The 16,969-nt window shown below is 57.7% G+C and overlaps 1 protein-coding gene across 2 annotated transcripts in view; it reads right to left on the bottom strand.

Moving 5' to 3' along the window:
- SCAP (SREBF chaperone) overlaps positions 1-16,969 on the bottom strand; it is a 47,543-nt gene that overhangs the window by 6,153 nt on the left and 24,421 nt on the right. For both annotated transcript variants that reach the window (XM_086851483.1, XM_086851548.1), the window contains exons 5-17: positions 13,820-13,925; positions 12,981-13,153; positions 11,495-11,621; positions 10,202-10,314; positions 9,448-9,542; positions 8,810-8,908; positions 7,569-7,868; positions 5,465-5,880; positions 4,359-4,529; positions 3,378-3,573; positions 2,541-2,656; positions 1,874-2,459; positions 498-583 (exon numbers count right to left, since the gene is read on the bottom strand). In XM_086851483.1, coding sequence (XP_086707609.1) covers positions 498-583; positions 1,874-2,459; positions 2,541-2,656; positions 3,378-3,573; positions 4,359-4,529; positions 5,465-5,880; positions 7,569-7,868; positions 8,810-8,908; positions 9,448-9,542; positions 10,202-10,314; positions 11,495-11,621; positions 12,981-13,153; positions 13,820-13,925 — 2,584 coding nt within the window. The remainder of the gene's footprint in view (positions 1-497; positions 584-1,873; positions 2,460-2,540; positions 2,657-3,377; positions 3,574-4,358; positions 4,530-5,464; positions 5,881-7,568; positions 7,869-8,809; positions 8,909-9,447; positions 9,543-10,201; positions 10,315-11,494; positions 11,622-12,980; positions 13,154-13,819; positions 13,926-16,969) is intronic.

Below are 16,969 nucleotides of genomic sequence, written 5' to 3'. Positions count from 1 at the left end.
CACAGCTCCCAATGGACTGGACAATGGCAGAGATCCAAAGGCCTCCCAGCCCTGAAACCCTCTGCATATTCAGCTACTGGCAAGACTGAGGGCTGGAGAAGTGGCTGCTGGAGCAGACCTGGAGCCAGGAAAGCTGGTGGGAGGTGGATACACGGAAGGATTGGGCTGGATATGAGGTTGGATAGCAAGAAAAGGCGGCTGGGCACCGAATGGGCTCCCCTGGGAACGGTCACAGCTCCAGCCAAGCCTGCCAGACCCCAGGGGTGTTTGGACAGAGTTCTCAGGCACAGGGTGGGGTTGTTGGGGTGTCTTGGGCAGGGCCAGGGGTTGGACTCCAGGATCCCTGGGGGTTCCTTCCAGCTATGGAAATCCATATTCCAGGTATGGAATATCCTGATATTCCATAACACTGGTTCTAAGGAAGAGACATCCCAGCTGAGCCTCTGCTGCCGCGGAGCCGGGGCTGGGGATCTCCCAGCACTTGCACAAGGAGTTACCTGTTGTTGAGGAAGACAAGGGCTGTGATGCCGGATTGTCCTTCATCATTGCTGCTGCGGAGGGTCCCCTCGATGGCATCCCACACCTGGGGAGGAGGGGTCACTGCAGTGAACCTGGCCAGAGGAACACTGGACACAGCGGGGTCTGGGATCCTGAGCAGCTCCCTGTGCTGTGCTCCCAGGCTGTGACCTCCTGCCTCCCATCACTGCATCCCAGCTCCTCATCCTCACCCATCCCTGCATCCCAGCTCCTCATCCTCACCCATCCCTGCATCCCTGCTCCTCATCCTCACCCATCCCTGCATCCCTGCTCCTCATCCTCACCCATCACTGCATCCCTGCTCCTCATCCTCACCCATTACTGCACCCTGCTCCTCATCCTCACCCATCACTGCATCCCTGTTCCTCATCCTCACCCATCACTGCATCCCTGCTCCTCATCCTCACCCATCCCTGCTCCTCATCCTCACCCATTACTGCATCCCTGCTCCTCATCCTCACCCATCCCTGCATCCCTGCTCCTCATCCTCACCCATCCCTGCATCCCTGCTCCTCATCCTCACCCATCCCTGCATCCCTGCTCCTCATCCTCACCCATTACTGCATCCCTGCTCCTCATCCTCACCCATCCCTGCTCCTCATCCTCACCCATTACTGCATCCCTGCATCCCTGCTCCTCATCCTCACCCATCACTGCATCCCTGCTCCTCATCTCCACCTTCCCCGTGTCCTGTTCCTCATTTCTACCTGTTACTGCATCCCAGCTCCTCATCCTCACCCATCACTGCATCCCTGCTCCTCATCCTCACCCATTACTGCATCCCTGCTCCTCATCCTCACCCATTACTGCATCCCAGCTCCTCATCCTCACCCATCACTGCATCCCTGCATCCCTGCTCCTCATCCTCACCCATCACTGCATCCCTGCTCCTCATCTCCACCTTCCCTGTGTCCTGTTCCTCATTTCTACCTGTTACTGCATCCCAGCTCCTCATCCTCACCCATCCCTGCATCCCTGCTCCTCATCCTCACCCATCCCTGCATCCCTGCTCCTCATCCTCACCCATCCCTGCATCCCTGCTCCTCATCCTCACCCATCCCTGCATCCCTGCTCCTCATCCTCACCCATTACTGCATCCCTGCTCCTCATCTCCACCTTCCCTGTGTCCTGTTCCTCATTTCTACCTGTTACTGCATCCCAGCTCCTCATCCTCACCCATTACTGCATCCCTGCATCCCTGCTCCTCATCCTCACCCATTACTGTGTCCCTGCTCCTCATCTCCACCTTCCCTGTGTCCTGCTCCTCATCTCCACCAGTTACTGTGTCCCTGTTCCTCATCTCTCCACCTTCTGTGTCTGTGTCCCCGTTCCTCACCTCCAGCTTCCCATTACTCCTGCCAGCCACGATCAGGTTTCCCTGCAGTTCCAGGCTCCAGACGGAGCTCTCCAGGTCCCCTCCCCAGGAGGGCAGGGCTGAGGATTTGTCACATCCCGCGCAGGCCTCGTCCCCCAGGCTCCGGTCGCCGAGGCTGCGCCGGCGGCCGCCGCAGCCGCCGTCGTCGGAGGCGCATGCCGGGGAGCGGCCGCCGCTCCCGCAGAAGGCGGCAGGGCCGTGCGGGGCCGAGAGCCCCGGGAAGTTCACGTTCCTGCAGCTGGAGCCGCCGTGCTCCTCGTACACCTTCCCAACCAGGCTGCTGAAGTCATATCCTGAGTCCTTGTGGCGAGCGCCCACGGCCCGGAGCCGCGGCTCCGACTCGGCCGCCCTGGCGTGCTCCGAGAAGTTGGTGTCGATGAGGGAGGTGAGGTCGGGCTGGTCGCAGAACAGGGGGGGCTGGGGGGGCCCCAGCAGCCGTTTGAGCTGGTGGCTGCTCTCAAAGGAGTCCTCCAGCCCGTTCTTCCCATCGGGGCTGGGATCCCAGCCCTCCTGGTAGTCGAAGATGCCGCTGCTGTCCCTGCGCAGCCTGCGAGGGGGGACAGAGCTCAGCCCCTCCGCTGGCCAGCGCTCCCCGGCAGCTCGGGGCTGTGGGAGGGCAGGGCCCTACCTGGGCTTGGGGATGACCGTGAGGCAGTCGCCCGTCTGCGCGTCCCACACGCGGATCTGCCCCACCAGGCAGCAGCTCACCAGCAGCATCCCGTCACTGGCCAGGCACTCGATGTCCTGCGAGGAAGGAAGGACAAGCACAGCTCAGGGTGGCACTCCCGAGGCCTCTGGATCCTGACCTGCTGTGGCTGAAGAACTGCAGAGATGATGGATTTGACAGCAAAGCTGGTTCAGGAGCTGAGGGATGGTGAGGATATGTTCCTGCAAGTGTCTGAGGCCAGGCTGGAGCAGGAGCAGCCTGGCACAGGGGGAGCTGTCCCTGCCCGTGGCAGGGGTGGCTCTGGCTCCCTTCCAACCCAAACCATTCTGGGATTCCAGAATCTCTGCCCAGAGACCTCAGTGTGCACTGGACTGCTGCAAATCCAACAGACTCCTCTGTTTTGCCTTGCCTAGAAAGTTCCATTCCAGCTGGAAGGCAGGATCAGGAGCAGAGATGAAGCTTTTCTGGGAGACACAGTGCAGCATTCCAAACCCATCTGTCTGGGTGCCCAAGAGCTTTGTTTCATCTCAGAACAGGAAGAATCCCAGACTCATCCCGCTTGGAAAAATCCTCCCAGAGTGAGTCACACCCGTGACTGATCCCCACCTTGTCACCCAGCCCAGAGCAGCGAGTGCCACACCCAGCTGTCCCTTGGAGCTGTCCCAGCAGAGCAGGGAATGGAAGGCAGAGGTGGTGAGTGTGTGATCCTGGCACAGAGTCCCGGGAGGAGACGAGAACGTGCCGCAGGAATTCCGCGCCCCGCTATCCTTTACGTATTTATTTCTGAGTTACACCTACCATGAGGTGTCCCCTGAGCACCAGGGGCACGATCTCGGTCTCGGGGGGCGAGTAGCCGTAATCGTCACAGGGCAGGTCCCCCCTGCGGCGCCGGCCCGGCCCGCTCTGCCCATAGTTCTTGGGGCACAGCACCCGGTACAGGCAGAACAGCAGCAGCACCAGCAGCATGCCCGACGCCAGGCCCAGAGCAGCCACCCTGGGGCAGACACACACAGACACAAAAAGGTTAACACAATCAATTCCAATTCCTAGCCCACGGATAGATTTGGGAAATCCTGGATCGGGATTATTCGTGTGTTGGTCAGAATTTCTGAGCTGAGAAAGCTTTGCAACAAATTACAGAGATTTGTTGGAAATGAAGGGGTGTTTTAATGGGAAAATGACAATTTCAATGAGATTTTGAGGCTTTTCAGTAAGGAAAGTAACGAGCAGCTAAGATTTTAAGCAAACACCAGCTGGGGACTGGGATAACACTGTGTTCAGCACTTGCAGATTCAGGCAGGGGTTGTGAGCTGTCCTCTCCAGAGGGAGTTTGATCTAACACCCAATAAATCATTATCAAATGGTATCGAGGTGGTGGCTGCCCCTGGATCCCTGGAAGTGTCCGAGCCCAGGCTGGACGGGGCTTGGAGCAAGCTGGGATAGTGCAGGGTGTCCCTGCCCACGGCACAGGGTGGGTGGGACTGGGTTTGTTTTAATGTCCTGTCCAACCCAAGCCACTCTGGGGTTCTATCAAATCACATTTAAAGCCCCAAATTGACCTTCTGTCCTCGTCACCCAGTGCTCAGCCCCGTGCTGCCCTCGGGGCCTCCGTGCACAGCCCACTCCTGCCCTCAGCTGATGGAAAAGTGCCGGGAGGGATCGGTTTCATTTTGCAGCGGAGCATCCCGAGCTGGGCACCGCAGCTTCGGGAGCTCCTTGTTCTCCCCACGGAAGGAGCAGCCCAGAGCAGCCCCCGGGGGTGGAGGCAGAAGGTTTTACTTGTACAGGGTGAGGTCCTGGTGGCCGCGGGGCTCCGGCTGCGCTGCCGTGTCCGGCCTGCCCGCCAGGAAGGGCTGGTAGCGCGACGCCTCCTGCGGGTGCCGCATCTCCAGGGCCTCCTGAGGGTTCAGGTACAGCGTGACGGGGATGGCTGGCAGGATGCTGATGTACCTGAGCAGGGACAGCGGGAATGGCTTAGGGTGACACCAGGGGACGGGCACAGGTGGCTGGGCAGGTCTCAGGGGGCTTTCTAACTTCAGGTGCTCTCAACTAAAGATCTCCTCAGAAATACTCTCCTCTAAAGTCACTGCCCAGGTTTGAACCCTTCAAAGAGCCAAGAGTGGGATGAATTCCCAATGAGAGATCAAGTGGATGCCATGAATTTAAGTAAGGATCTCGTTTCCTGTGGGCTGGGGGGTCTCACCAAGAAGCTTCTTCAGCTCAGATGGCTCTTCCTCACCTGTACTATTTCCATCACTTACAGATGATTGTATCAGACAATTCTGGAATTCCTGAGGTTGGAAAAGCCCTCTGACACCATCGAGTCTGACTGATCCTCCCAGCACTGCCAAGGCCACCCCCAACCCTGTCCCCAAGTGCCACATCCGCAGGGCTTTAAAATCCCTGCAGCACTGGGGACTGCACCCCTGCCCTGAGCAGCTGGGCCAGGGCCAGACACCCCTTTTGGGGGAGGAATCTTCCCAATATCCAACCTGAACCTCCCCTGGCACAACGTGAGGCTGTTCCCTCTTCTGTCCCTGGGAGCAGAGCCCAACTCTTCCCCCTCCTGTCAGGGACAGAGCCCCCCTCTTGTAAAGGTCCCCCCTGAGCCTCCTTTTCTTGTTTGGCAAAATTTACAACTTCAGTGCCAGGGTGAAGGAAGACACAAGACACCAAGCACGTGAAACACGCAGGAGCACAGAGAGGAACAGCCCTGGAGGGTTTGTGAGCTCTGGCCACCCCCGGGGACCTGCTCAAACACACCTGCAGTGAGCCCCACGGAACCGGGCAATGTGAGTGAGGAGCACGAGGGACAGGAGGAAGGCAAACCCACGGCGTCATGCCCAGAGCCCAGTGCCTGTGGCACTCCATGCCAGCCCACTTGCCTCTTGGCCAGGGTGATGTTGTAGTAGCTGAAGAGGGCTGGCCAGTGCCTGAAGGAAAGCTTCCTCCAGATCTCCTCATCCTCTGCTCCCCAGGTCACCTCTGCTTCCGTTCCCAGCTCCAGCTGCCCGTTCCCCCTGCCCTCGGCTCCCTGGGCCCAGGAGTGCTGGTTGGGCTCCAGCCCCGGCTGCTGCTCCCGCTGCTGCGTGCGGTTCTCCGGCAGCTGCATCGGCTCCGACGGGAACACCGACAGGTCCACCTTGGGGTCCCCGGCAGGCAGGACCCCCCCAGGAACGGGCATGGGAGGCAGGCCCGCGTCCCCCAGGGGACTCTGCTCGGTGACCTGGGACGTGAGGTAGGTGCGGAGCCCAGCAGGATCGGTGTAGACCAGGATTCCGATCCAGATCACTGTCCCGGCCTGTGCAGGATGAGACACAGCTCCCTTCAGTGCCCCCAGCACCCCAGCCACGGGTACCCCGCGTTTCCTGCTCCCAGCACTGCTCCCTGGGAAGGCTTGCAGCTCTGCCCAGCACACACACAACCTGGACACCACGTTTCCATGACCCACGTGGTGCTCAGAACCAGCTTCTCTCCCCAAACCCCCAGCAGGAAGGAGACAGCTGGGACCAGCATGTCTGGCACCCCCAAACAGGGCTGGAATGGCTCAATTTGGGTTTTTGGGTCCGCACTTGTGCAGGACCCACTGCTCTGAAACCATCTGGGGACTGAATTTAGACTGCCAGTGTTGGCTGACTGGGCTGGGAACACAGAGAACCCTGTAATTCCATTAGAGACATCCAAAGCAGAGACTGGGGACAAGCAGGACCACAAGTGCTGTGGCTGCAGCAGCTGCAAAGAGTGAAACCTTGTGCAAAATATCACCCAAATGCCCTCAGTCCACATCTGCAGGAACAAACTGTGACTTCTGCTTGTAAAATCATCTTGAGACTCAGCCAGCCTTGAAATCTGCTTCTGGACCCCATGGGGCAGCACCAGACTCATGTGGGAACAAGGACGTGGAGGTGAGTTGGGCCTGGCTGGGGTGTGTCCCTGTCAGGGGTGTGTCCTCAGCTCAGGTGTGTCCCTGTCAGGGGTGTGTCCCTGTCAGGGGTGTGTCCCCAGCTCAGGTGTGTCCCTGTCAGGGGTGTGTCCTCAGCTCAGGTGTGTCCCTGTCAGGGGTGTGTCCCCAGCTCAGGTGTGTCCCCAGCTCAGGTGTGTCCCTGTCAGGGGTGTGTCCCCAGCTCAGGTGTGTCCCCAGCTCAGGTGTGTCCCTGTCAGGGGTGTGTCCCCAGCTCAGGTGTGTCCCCAGCTCAGGTGTGTCCCTGTCAGGGGTGTGTCCTCAGCTCAGGTGTGTCCCTGTCAGGGGTGTGTCCCTGTCAGGGGTGTGTCCCCAGCTCAGGTGTGTCCCTGTCAGGGGTGTGTCCCCAGCTCAGGTGTGTCTCTGTCAGGGTACCAGCCCAGCTCAGGTGTGTCCCCAGCTCAGGTGTGTCCCTGTCAGGGGTGTGTCCCTGTCAGGGGTGTGTCCCCAGCTCAGGTGTGTCCCTGTCAGGGGTGTGTCCCCAGCTCAGGTGTGTCTCTGTCAGGGTACCAGCCCAGCTCAGGTGTGTCCCCAGCTCAGGTGTGTCCCTGTCAGGGGTGTGTCCCTGTCAGGGGTGTGTCCCCAGCTCAGGTGTGTCCCTGTCAGGGGTGTGTCCCCAGCTCAGGTGTGTCCCTGGCAGGGGTGTGTCCCCAGCTCAGGTGTGTCCCTGGCAGGGTACCAGCCCAGCTCAGGTGTGTCCCCAGCTCAGGTGTGTCCCCAGCTCAGGTGTGTCCCTGGCAGGTACCAGCCCAGCTCAGGTGTGTCCCCAGCTCAGGTGTGTCCCCAGCTCAGGTATGTCTCTGTCAGGGGTGTGTCCCCAGCTCAGGTATGTCTCTGTCAGGGGTGTGTCCCCAGCTCAGGTGTGTCCCTGGCAGGGGTGTGTCCCTGTCAGGGGTGTGTCCCCAGCTCAGGTGTGTCCCTGTCAGGGGTGTGTCCCCAGCTCAGGTGTGTCTCTGTCAGGGGTGTGTCCCCAGCCCAGGTGTGTCCCTGGCAGGTACCAGCCCAGCTGCAGAGCCATCCCCACGTACCATGATGAGGCGCTGGGCCAGGCGTGTGCGAGCGAAGAAGTAGATGACGCGCAGGCGCTTGGGCAGGCGCAGGTTGCGCAGCGAGGACGGCTGCAGGGTGATGGTGTGTGGGGTGTGTGGGGTGTGCTGGCTGTGCGGGGTGTGCTGGCTGTGCAGGGTGTGCTGGCTGTGCAGGGTGTGCTGGCTGTGAGGGCTGTGCTGCACTGCCGGGGTGTGCAGGGTGTGCGGCCGTGCGCGGCACGCAGCCTTGGCCGGCGCCAGGCACGACTCCGGGGGCAGCCGCTTGTTCAGGTCGGCCAGCTGGAACACACAAAAGGAAAGGTGAGGGGTCAGGGGCTGAGCCATCCCTCCTGATCCTCCCCCGGCCTCTCGGTGCTGCCCGTGGCTCCTCCCAGCCCATTCACCCCAAATCAGCATTTACACACTCAGGGAATCACCCAACGCTTGGGATGGAGGGGATCTCTAAGCCCACCCAGTGCCACCCCAGCCATGGCAGGGACACCTCCCACCATCCCAGGGTGACCCAGGGCCCATCCAGCCCAGCCTTGGGCACTGCCAGGGATCCAGGGGCAGCCCCAGCTGCTCTGGGCACCTGTGCCAGGGCCTCAGACCCTCCCAGAGAAGTTATCTTAATATCCAATGTAAACCTTCTCTGTCAGTTTGAAGACATTCCCCCTTAACCTGTCCAAAGTTTCTCTCCACCTTTCTTGTGGGCTCCCTTCAGGTCCTGGAAGGCCACAAGTGGTGTCTAAGCTCTCCTTCTCCAGGCTGTATCACCCCAATTCTCTCAGCCTCTCCTCACAGCAGAGCTGCTCCTCTAATCAACCTGATGCCTCCTCTGGATTTGCTCCCACAGCTCCATGTCCTCCCTAAGAGTGTCTTTTCCCTCAAAAGTTCTGTTCCCAGTCCCTGTGTGTGTAACCAAGTACAGAACCAGAACGTTTAACAGCTCAGGATGAGAGGAAACAGCCTCAAGTTGTTCAGGTTAAGTATCAGGAGGAATTCCTGCCTGGAATGGGCTGTCCAGCCCTGGCTCAGCTGCCCAGGACAGGGATTTAACAGCCAGGTGGATGTGGCACCTGGGGACAGGGGTCAGCAGTGAACGCAGTGCTGGGGGTGGTTGGACTCCATCATCTCCAGGGCCTTTTCCAGCCTCTGTGAGCTGATGATTTCTCTCTTTAGGGAGTGAGATGCTGGGGCTGTGCTCCCTCCCCCGGGCCCGGCCCGCGCTCCGTGCCCACCTCCATGCGGCGGATGTCGATGGACAGCACCGTGGTGAAGAACAACATCTGCAGGAAGAAGTCTGACACCAGCCCCACCACGGCGAAGAGGCAGAACTCCTGCGGGTGGGACACAGGGATCAGCTCCTGTTTCACCTCACAACCAGGGACACAGCAGTGACAACCTGACAAACCCCGGCACCAGCCTCCTCCGCTGGCTGGGAGGGCAGGGCTGGATGAGCCCACGTGAGAATCCAAGAATGTTTATTCTAATGCACATTCTTTGTTCCTTTTGGCCACAATCCATCAGAACCCTGTGACTCTGCTCCCAGGAACGAGGGACAGGATGAGAGCAAAAGGCCTCAGGTTGTGCCAGGGGAGATTTAGATTAGAAATTAGGGAAAATGTCTTCCCCAAAAGGGGCTGTTAGGTACTGGACCTGCCCAGGGCAGGGGTGGAGTCCCCATGCCTGGAGGGATTTGACAGCTGTATGGCTGTGGCACCTGGGGCCATGGGTCAGTGGTGGCCTTGGCAGTGCTGGGGAACAGCTGGACTTGATGGTGTCCAGGGCTTTTCCAGCCCAGGCAGTTCCCTGTCTCTGTGAGGCTCCCTGCAGTGCCTGGGGCTCTGTCCTGCCGGCCCAGAGCAGCCCTGCTCACCTGGATGGCCGGGACCAGGGTGAAGTACCCGATGAGGATGATCCCCAGCTCTGTTGCCATGTTCTTCATGATGGACCAGCTCTCGTTGCTCAGGCCTGGGGAAGGGCAAGGACAGCTCAGGGGAGCCTCTTCACTGTGCCAGACATCAACACAGCAAAAGGAGCTGCATTTCTCCTCTTTAAAACCAGGAACCTACAGGCAACAGGCCAAAAAGGCCCCTCCAGGCTGAAATTCCCGAGTGCAAAGGCCCACTGAAGTTCTCAGTCCTGTTTCCCATCTAGGACCCAAACCACTAGCATTTTTAAAATTAAAATCAGCATCCCTCTGGAATCTCCTCTCCCTGATGTTTAGAAACAGCTTTTCAGATTGCAAATCCCATTTATCCCTGGTGTGAGCACGCTCAAATCCTTCCACAGGCACAGAGCACTTTTAGAATGGAAAAGATCATTTTGTCACACATTCAGGGGGATTTTGTAGGACTCGTGTTCTGCCCTTCTGATATCCATGACCTGAGGACAGTGCTCAGTATCCACACCTCCCCAATAATATTTTTTATATTTATTTAGCTTATTTCAGCCAACCATCCCAAAAAGCAGTGCCCACAACAGCAGCATTATATTCTTGGAATTCCAAACAGAAGGCTGTACAGCCCACCTTGTTTCCTCCTTCCCAGAGCTGAATGAGCCCGTTCCCCCTCCCCAGCCCCTGGCTGTCCCCCCTCTGCCCTCTGCAGTCTCCCAGAGCAGGATCCTACCCTGGGCGATGCGCAGCTTCACCTCCAGGTCCACGGGCGTGGACACAACGGACTTGGTGAGGACCAGCACGTTCTCCAGGCCGATCACCACCACCAGGTACGGGAATATCTCTCTGCAGGAAGCAGAAGTGAAGAGCAGATCCATGGGGAAAAGAAGGGAAAGAGGAAAGTCTGGAGCAAACACAGCCCTGGGACATGAGGAGACACCAGCCCGTGTCCCAGTCCCTTCCCTCAGTGTCACACTGCACAAGGAAAAGGTTTGTGTTTCCTCTGCCTTGGGCAGGAATCACCATTTTTACAAAGCTGCAGGAATTCCTGGGCAAGGCCCATTGTGAGCACCACTGAGTGAATCTTGGTGCTTCCCAGGGTGGGGACAGACCCCTCTGCTCTCAGCACCGGGTACAACGACAGAGATGGGACTGGAACAGCCTGTGAGGGACTGGGGATGGGGAATCACTCACCAGGGAGGGGCAGGGAGTGTGTCCCACCTCCTTCAAGGATCATCCCACTCCACCCCCTGCCATGGGCAGGGACACGTCCCAAGCCCTGTCCAGCCTGGCCTTGGACACTTCAGGGATCCAGGGGCAGCCACAGCTGCTCTGGGAACTCCACTCCAGTCCCTCACCACCCTCACAGCAAAGGATTTCTTCTGTCTATCTCACCTAAATTTCCCCTCTTTCAGTTTGAACCACTGCTCCTTGTCCTACCACTGTAGCTCCTGATGAAGAATCCCTCTCCAGCTTCCCTGTAGGCTCCCTCAGACACTGGAAGGGGGAATGTCAGTGAATGTCCACAGTGAGTGAGAAACCACCAACACAGACAAGCCTCTCGTGGGCAGCTTCTTGTTCATGCCCAAGACTCCAGAGTTCAGCAAGAACAACTCGGGCCTGCCTTTAATGAAAGCATTTCCAGCCCATAACCTGTGTGAGTCCTCCAGGCAGCAGCAGCAGCAGAGGACAGAGATGGGAGCTGAGCTCCTCGGGGATGGGAATCTCTCAACAGAGAGAATGGGGGAGGAGGCTGTGGGAGAGCCTGCTCAGCTCCAGGAATAACACACTATCCCAGCAATTCCTCTGCTTCAGGCACACACAGCCACCTGCTCAGCAGCCAGGAATCTCCAGGAGGCCTGGCCAGCAGAGGAACACATGTCCTGCATCCCTGCATTGCACCTGAGGGTGATCCTGGCCAGCAGCGTGTCCAGCAGCACAGGAGCCGGTCCCCAGCCCCCCAGAGGCTCCCCAGGGGCTCCCCAGGCTCCCCAGGCTCCCCAGGATCCCCGTGCCCCACACGTACCCGCCGTTGAGCGTGGGGGTGAGGCCGAACAGGGTGCAGAGCCCCACGGACATGAGCAGGGAGCTGAGCACCGTCACCACCGCCGCCAGCGCCAGGCCCCACTTGGACTTCACCATGTCGATCTTGCCTGGAAAACAGCGCCCAGCCCACGTCAGCAGGGACAGCAAACACAGCTGACACCAGAGGGACAGGATCCTCATCCTGAGCAGCACCAGCAGGTCAGCAAACATCCCCCAGGCCAGGAGAGCAGGTACCACGGTGCTCGTGTCTGCAGGGCAGCTCCCAGAGCATCCCAGCACGAGCTGGGACAGGGACAATGCTGAACCACAGCTCCCAGCACAAGGTGGGACAGGGGACAATGCTGAACCACAGCTCCCAGCACGAGCTGGGACAGGGACAATGCTGAACCACAGCTCCCAGCACAAGGTGGGACAGGGACAATGCTGAACCACAGCTCCCAGCACAAGGTGGGACAGGGGATGATGCTGAACCGCAGCTCCCAGCACAAGGTGGGACAGGGACAATGCTGAACCACAGCTCCCAGCACAAGCTGGGACAGGGACAATGCTGAAGCACAGCTCCCAGCACAAGGTGGGACAGGGACCATGCTGAACCACAGCTCACAGCTCCCAGCACAAGGTGGGACAGGGACAATGCTGAACCACAGCTCCCAGCACGAGCTGGGACAGGGACAATGCTGAACCACAGCTCCCAGAACAAGGTGGGACAGGGACAATGCTGAACCACAGCTCCCAGCACGAGCTGGGACAGGGACAATGCTGAACCACAGCTCCCAGCACGAGCTGGGACAGGGACAATGCTGAACCACAGCTCCCAGCATGAGCTGGGACAGGGACAATGCTGAACCACAGCTCCCAGCACAAGCTGGGACAGGGACAATGCTGAACCACAGCTCCCAGCACAAGGTGGGACAGGGACCATGCTGAACCACAGCTCACAGCTCCCAGCACAAGGTGGGACAGGGGACAATGCTGAACCACAGCTCCCAGCAGTCCCAGCACTGCACCAAGGTGGGAAAAACCAAACTGAAATGTGACCAGAGAGGTTTAAACCCACCAGCTCAGAACATGATCTGTCTGATAATGGATGAAACAAACCAGGAACAGAGGTATTCCTGTGGCATCTAAGGGTGTTTAAGACAGAAAACACCTTGGAAGGTATCAAAGAATCATGGAATAGTTTGTGTTGGAAGGGACTTTAAAGATCATCGCATTCCACCCCCTGCCATGGAAAGGGACACCTTCCACTATCCCTTGGGCACTTCCAGGGATGGGGAGACACCTCCAGCTGGGGAGGTGTTTCACAAGGACTGAAACACGCTGGCTAAGAGGGGCAAATCAGCAGGAATCAGGTAAACAGGTAGGAATTGTCTCGGTGACAGTTCAGGGTAGAATTCCAGCACCACCTCTCCTGCTGGAACAGGAGCCTGCACCCCTGAGCCCCCAGGCAGCGCCCCCAGACCCACGTGTGGAGAAGTAGATGTAGGCGAAGAGGATGATGTAGGTGGTGACGAGCGGGATGAGCTCGGCGATGCCGATCTCCTCCTTGAAGTGCACGTGGACCACGTTCTCCTCCCGCAGGCTGCAGTTGGGGCTGGGGTGCAGCAGCTTCAGGCGGGAGCGGAGGCTGCTCAGGAACCTGGGGAAGAGCAGCACGTCACTGAGCTGTCCCAAAGAGCTCCAAAGGAACCTCCAGGGACCATGGTTCTCTCCAAGCCTTGCTCCCAAAGCTGCTCCTTGCTGGCCCCAACCACCCAGACCTTGATTTCTACAAAGGTTTGCTGGGCAGACCGGCCAAAGCTTTATTTAAAGTCTGGGCCTGTGGAACAGAACCTGCCATGGCCTCAAACAGCCCCAGGATTTTCCCAGAATTACAGGATTCTGTGTAAAATGGCTGAGGGAAGGTGCCACAACGGCCCTCAAGGCTCATCTGGAAGAGCAAGTTTCAACTCCTGTGCTGCCAGTTCCATCCCAGACATCCCTTGGGGAGTTCTGTGCAGCTCTGAGTCCTCAGGTCCACACCAGTTTGGCCAGCACTGCCAAGGTGTTTTGTCCAGCTGAACCAGTGTTTACTGGAAAGCAAACCAGTGTGTGTAGAAGGAACAGTGCCAAACCAGAGCCCCCTGGGTGCCACAGGAACAGCCCCTGGCAGCTCTGGCTGCTGCAGACACGGCTGTGAACAGGAGCTGAGAACTCAGACTGTTTTATTTCCATAACTCACAGCACCTTCAGAGAGGGGAGGTACCCTAAAGCACAAGCAAAGCCAAGATGAGGGAGCAGAAAGCAGCGCCCAGGGCAGCCTCACCTGGAGTCGTAGCGCTGCAGCCCCAGGGTGACGGTGTAGGACACCACGCGCCGCCGGTTGTACAGGTGGACACCGCTGTACCTGCCAGGCAGCCCGAACAGCAGGTCTGGGGAGACAGACACATCAGGGTACAGCACACACACACAGTGCACACACACACATCAGGGTACAGCACACACACACACAGGGTGTGTCACACACACACAGATCAGGGTACAGCACACACACACACAGAGACACACACACACATCAGGGTACAGCACACACACACAGAGACACACACACACATCAGGGTACAGCACACACACACACACAGGGTGTGTCACACACACACACATCAGGGTACAGCACACACACACACAGTGCACACACACACACATCAGGGTACAGCACACACACACACAGAGACACACACACACATCAGGGTACAGCACACACACACACACAGAGACACACACAGTGCACACACACACACATCGGGGTACAGCACACACACACACAGGGTGTGTCACACACACACACATCAGGGTACAGCACACACACACACAGGGTGTGTCACACACACATCAGGGTACAGCACACACAAACACAGAGACACACACACACATCAGGGTACAGCACACACACACACACACACATGGGGTGTGTCACACACACACACATCAGGGTACAGCACACACACACAGTGCACACACACACACATCAGGGTACAGCACACACACACACAGAGACACACACACACATCAGGGTACAGCACACACACACACACAGGGTGTGTCACACACACACACACATCAGGGTACAGCACACACACACAGTGCACACACACACATCAGGGTACAGCACACACACACACAGAGACACACACACACACACATCAGGGTACAGCACACACACACACAGAGACACACACACACACACATCAGGGTACAGCACACACACACACAGAGACACACACACACACATCAGGGTACAGCACACACACACACAGGGTGTGTCACACACACATCAGGGTACAGCACACACACAGAGACACACACAGTGCACACACACACATCAGGGTACAGCACACACACACAGAGACACACACACACATCAGGGTACAGCACACACACACACAGAGACACACACACACATCAGGGTACAGCACACACACACAGAGACACACACACACATCAGGGTACAGCACACACACACACAGGGTGTGTCACACACACATCAGGGTACAGCACACACACAGAGACACACACAGTGCACACACACACATCAGGGTACAGCACACACACACAGAGACACACACACATCAGGGTACAGCACACACACACAGAGACACACACACACAGATCAGGGTACAGCACACACACACACACAGACACAGGGTGTGTCACACACACACACACACACATCAGGGTACAGCACACACACACAGGGTGTGTCACACACACATCAGGGTACAGCACACACACACACAGTGCACACACACACACATCAGGGTACAGCACACACACACACACAGAGACACACACAGTGCACACACACACACATCAGGGTACAGCACACACACACACAGGGTGTGTCACACACACAGAGACACACACAGGGTGTGTCACACACACACACATCAGGGTACAGCACACACACACACAGGGTGTGTCACACACACAGAGACACACACAGGGTGTGTCACACACACACACATCAGGGTACAGCACACACACACACAGGGTGTGTCACACACACACATCAGGGTACAGCACACACGCACACAGAGACACACACACACAGATCAGGGTACAGCACACACACACACACAGGGTGTGTCACACACACATCAGGGTACAGCACACACACACACACAGAGACACACACAGTGCACACACATCAGGGTACAGCACACACACACACAGGGTGTGTCACACACACACACATCAGGGTACAGCACACACACACACAGTGCACACACACACACATCAGGGTACAGCACACACACACACACAGAGACACACACAGTGCACACACACACAGATCAGGGTACAGCACACACACACAGGGTGTGTCACACACAGATCAGGGTACAGCACACACACACACACACACAGTGCACACACACAGTGCACACACACACACAGTGCACACACACACACACACACAGTGCACATACACACACACACACACACAGTGCACACACACACACAGTGCACACACAGTGCACACACACACACAGTGCACACACACACAGTGCACACACACACACAGTGCACACACACACACACACAGTGCACACACACAGTGCACACACACGCTGTGTCACACACACACACACACAGTGCACACACACACACACACACACACACACAGTGCACACACACACACACACACACACACACACAGTGCACACACACACACACACAGTGCACACACACACACAGTGCACACACACACAGTGCACACACACACAGTGCACACACACACACACAGTGCACACACACACAGTGCACACACACAGTGCACACACACGCTGTGTCACACACACACACACACAGTGCACACACACACACACACACACACAGTGCACACACACACACACACACACACACACAGTGCACACACACACACAGTGCACACACACAGTGCACACACACGCTGTGTCACACACACACACAGTGCACACACACACACAGTGCACACACACACACAGTGCACACACACACACACAGTGCACACACAGGGTGTGTCACACACACACACACACACAGTGCACACACACACACACACACACACACACAGTGCACACACACACACAGTGCACACACACACACACAGTGCACACACAGGGTGTGTCACACACACACACACACACAGTGCACACACACAGTGCACACACACACACAGTGCACACACACACACAGTGCACACACACGCTGTGTCACACACACACACACACACACACACAGTGCACACACACACAGTGCACACACACACACACACAGTGTGTCACACACACACACACACAGTGCACACACACAGTGCACACACACAGTGCACACACACACACAGTGCACACACACGCTGTGTCACACACACACACACACACACACACACACACACACAGTGCACACACACACACACACACACACAATGCACACACAC

Source organism: Cyanistes caeruleus, chromosome 1 (genome assembly GCF_971803275.1).
Source record: "Cyanistes caeruleus chromosome 1, bCyaCae1.hap1.1, whole genome shotgun sequence".
NCBI lineage: Eukaryota > Metazoa > Chordata > Aves > Passeriformes > Paridae > Cyanistes > Cyanistes caeruleus.
The sequence above is the reverse complement of the archived record's forward strand: the minus strand, read 5'-3'. Positions and strand labels throughout refer to the sequence as shown.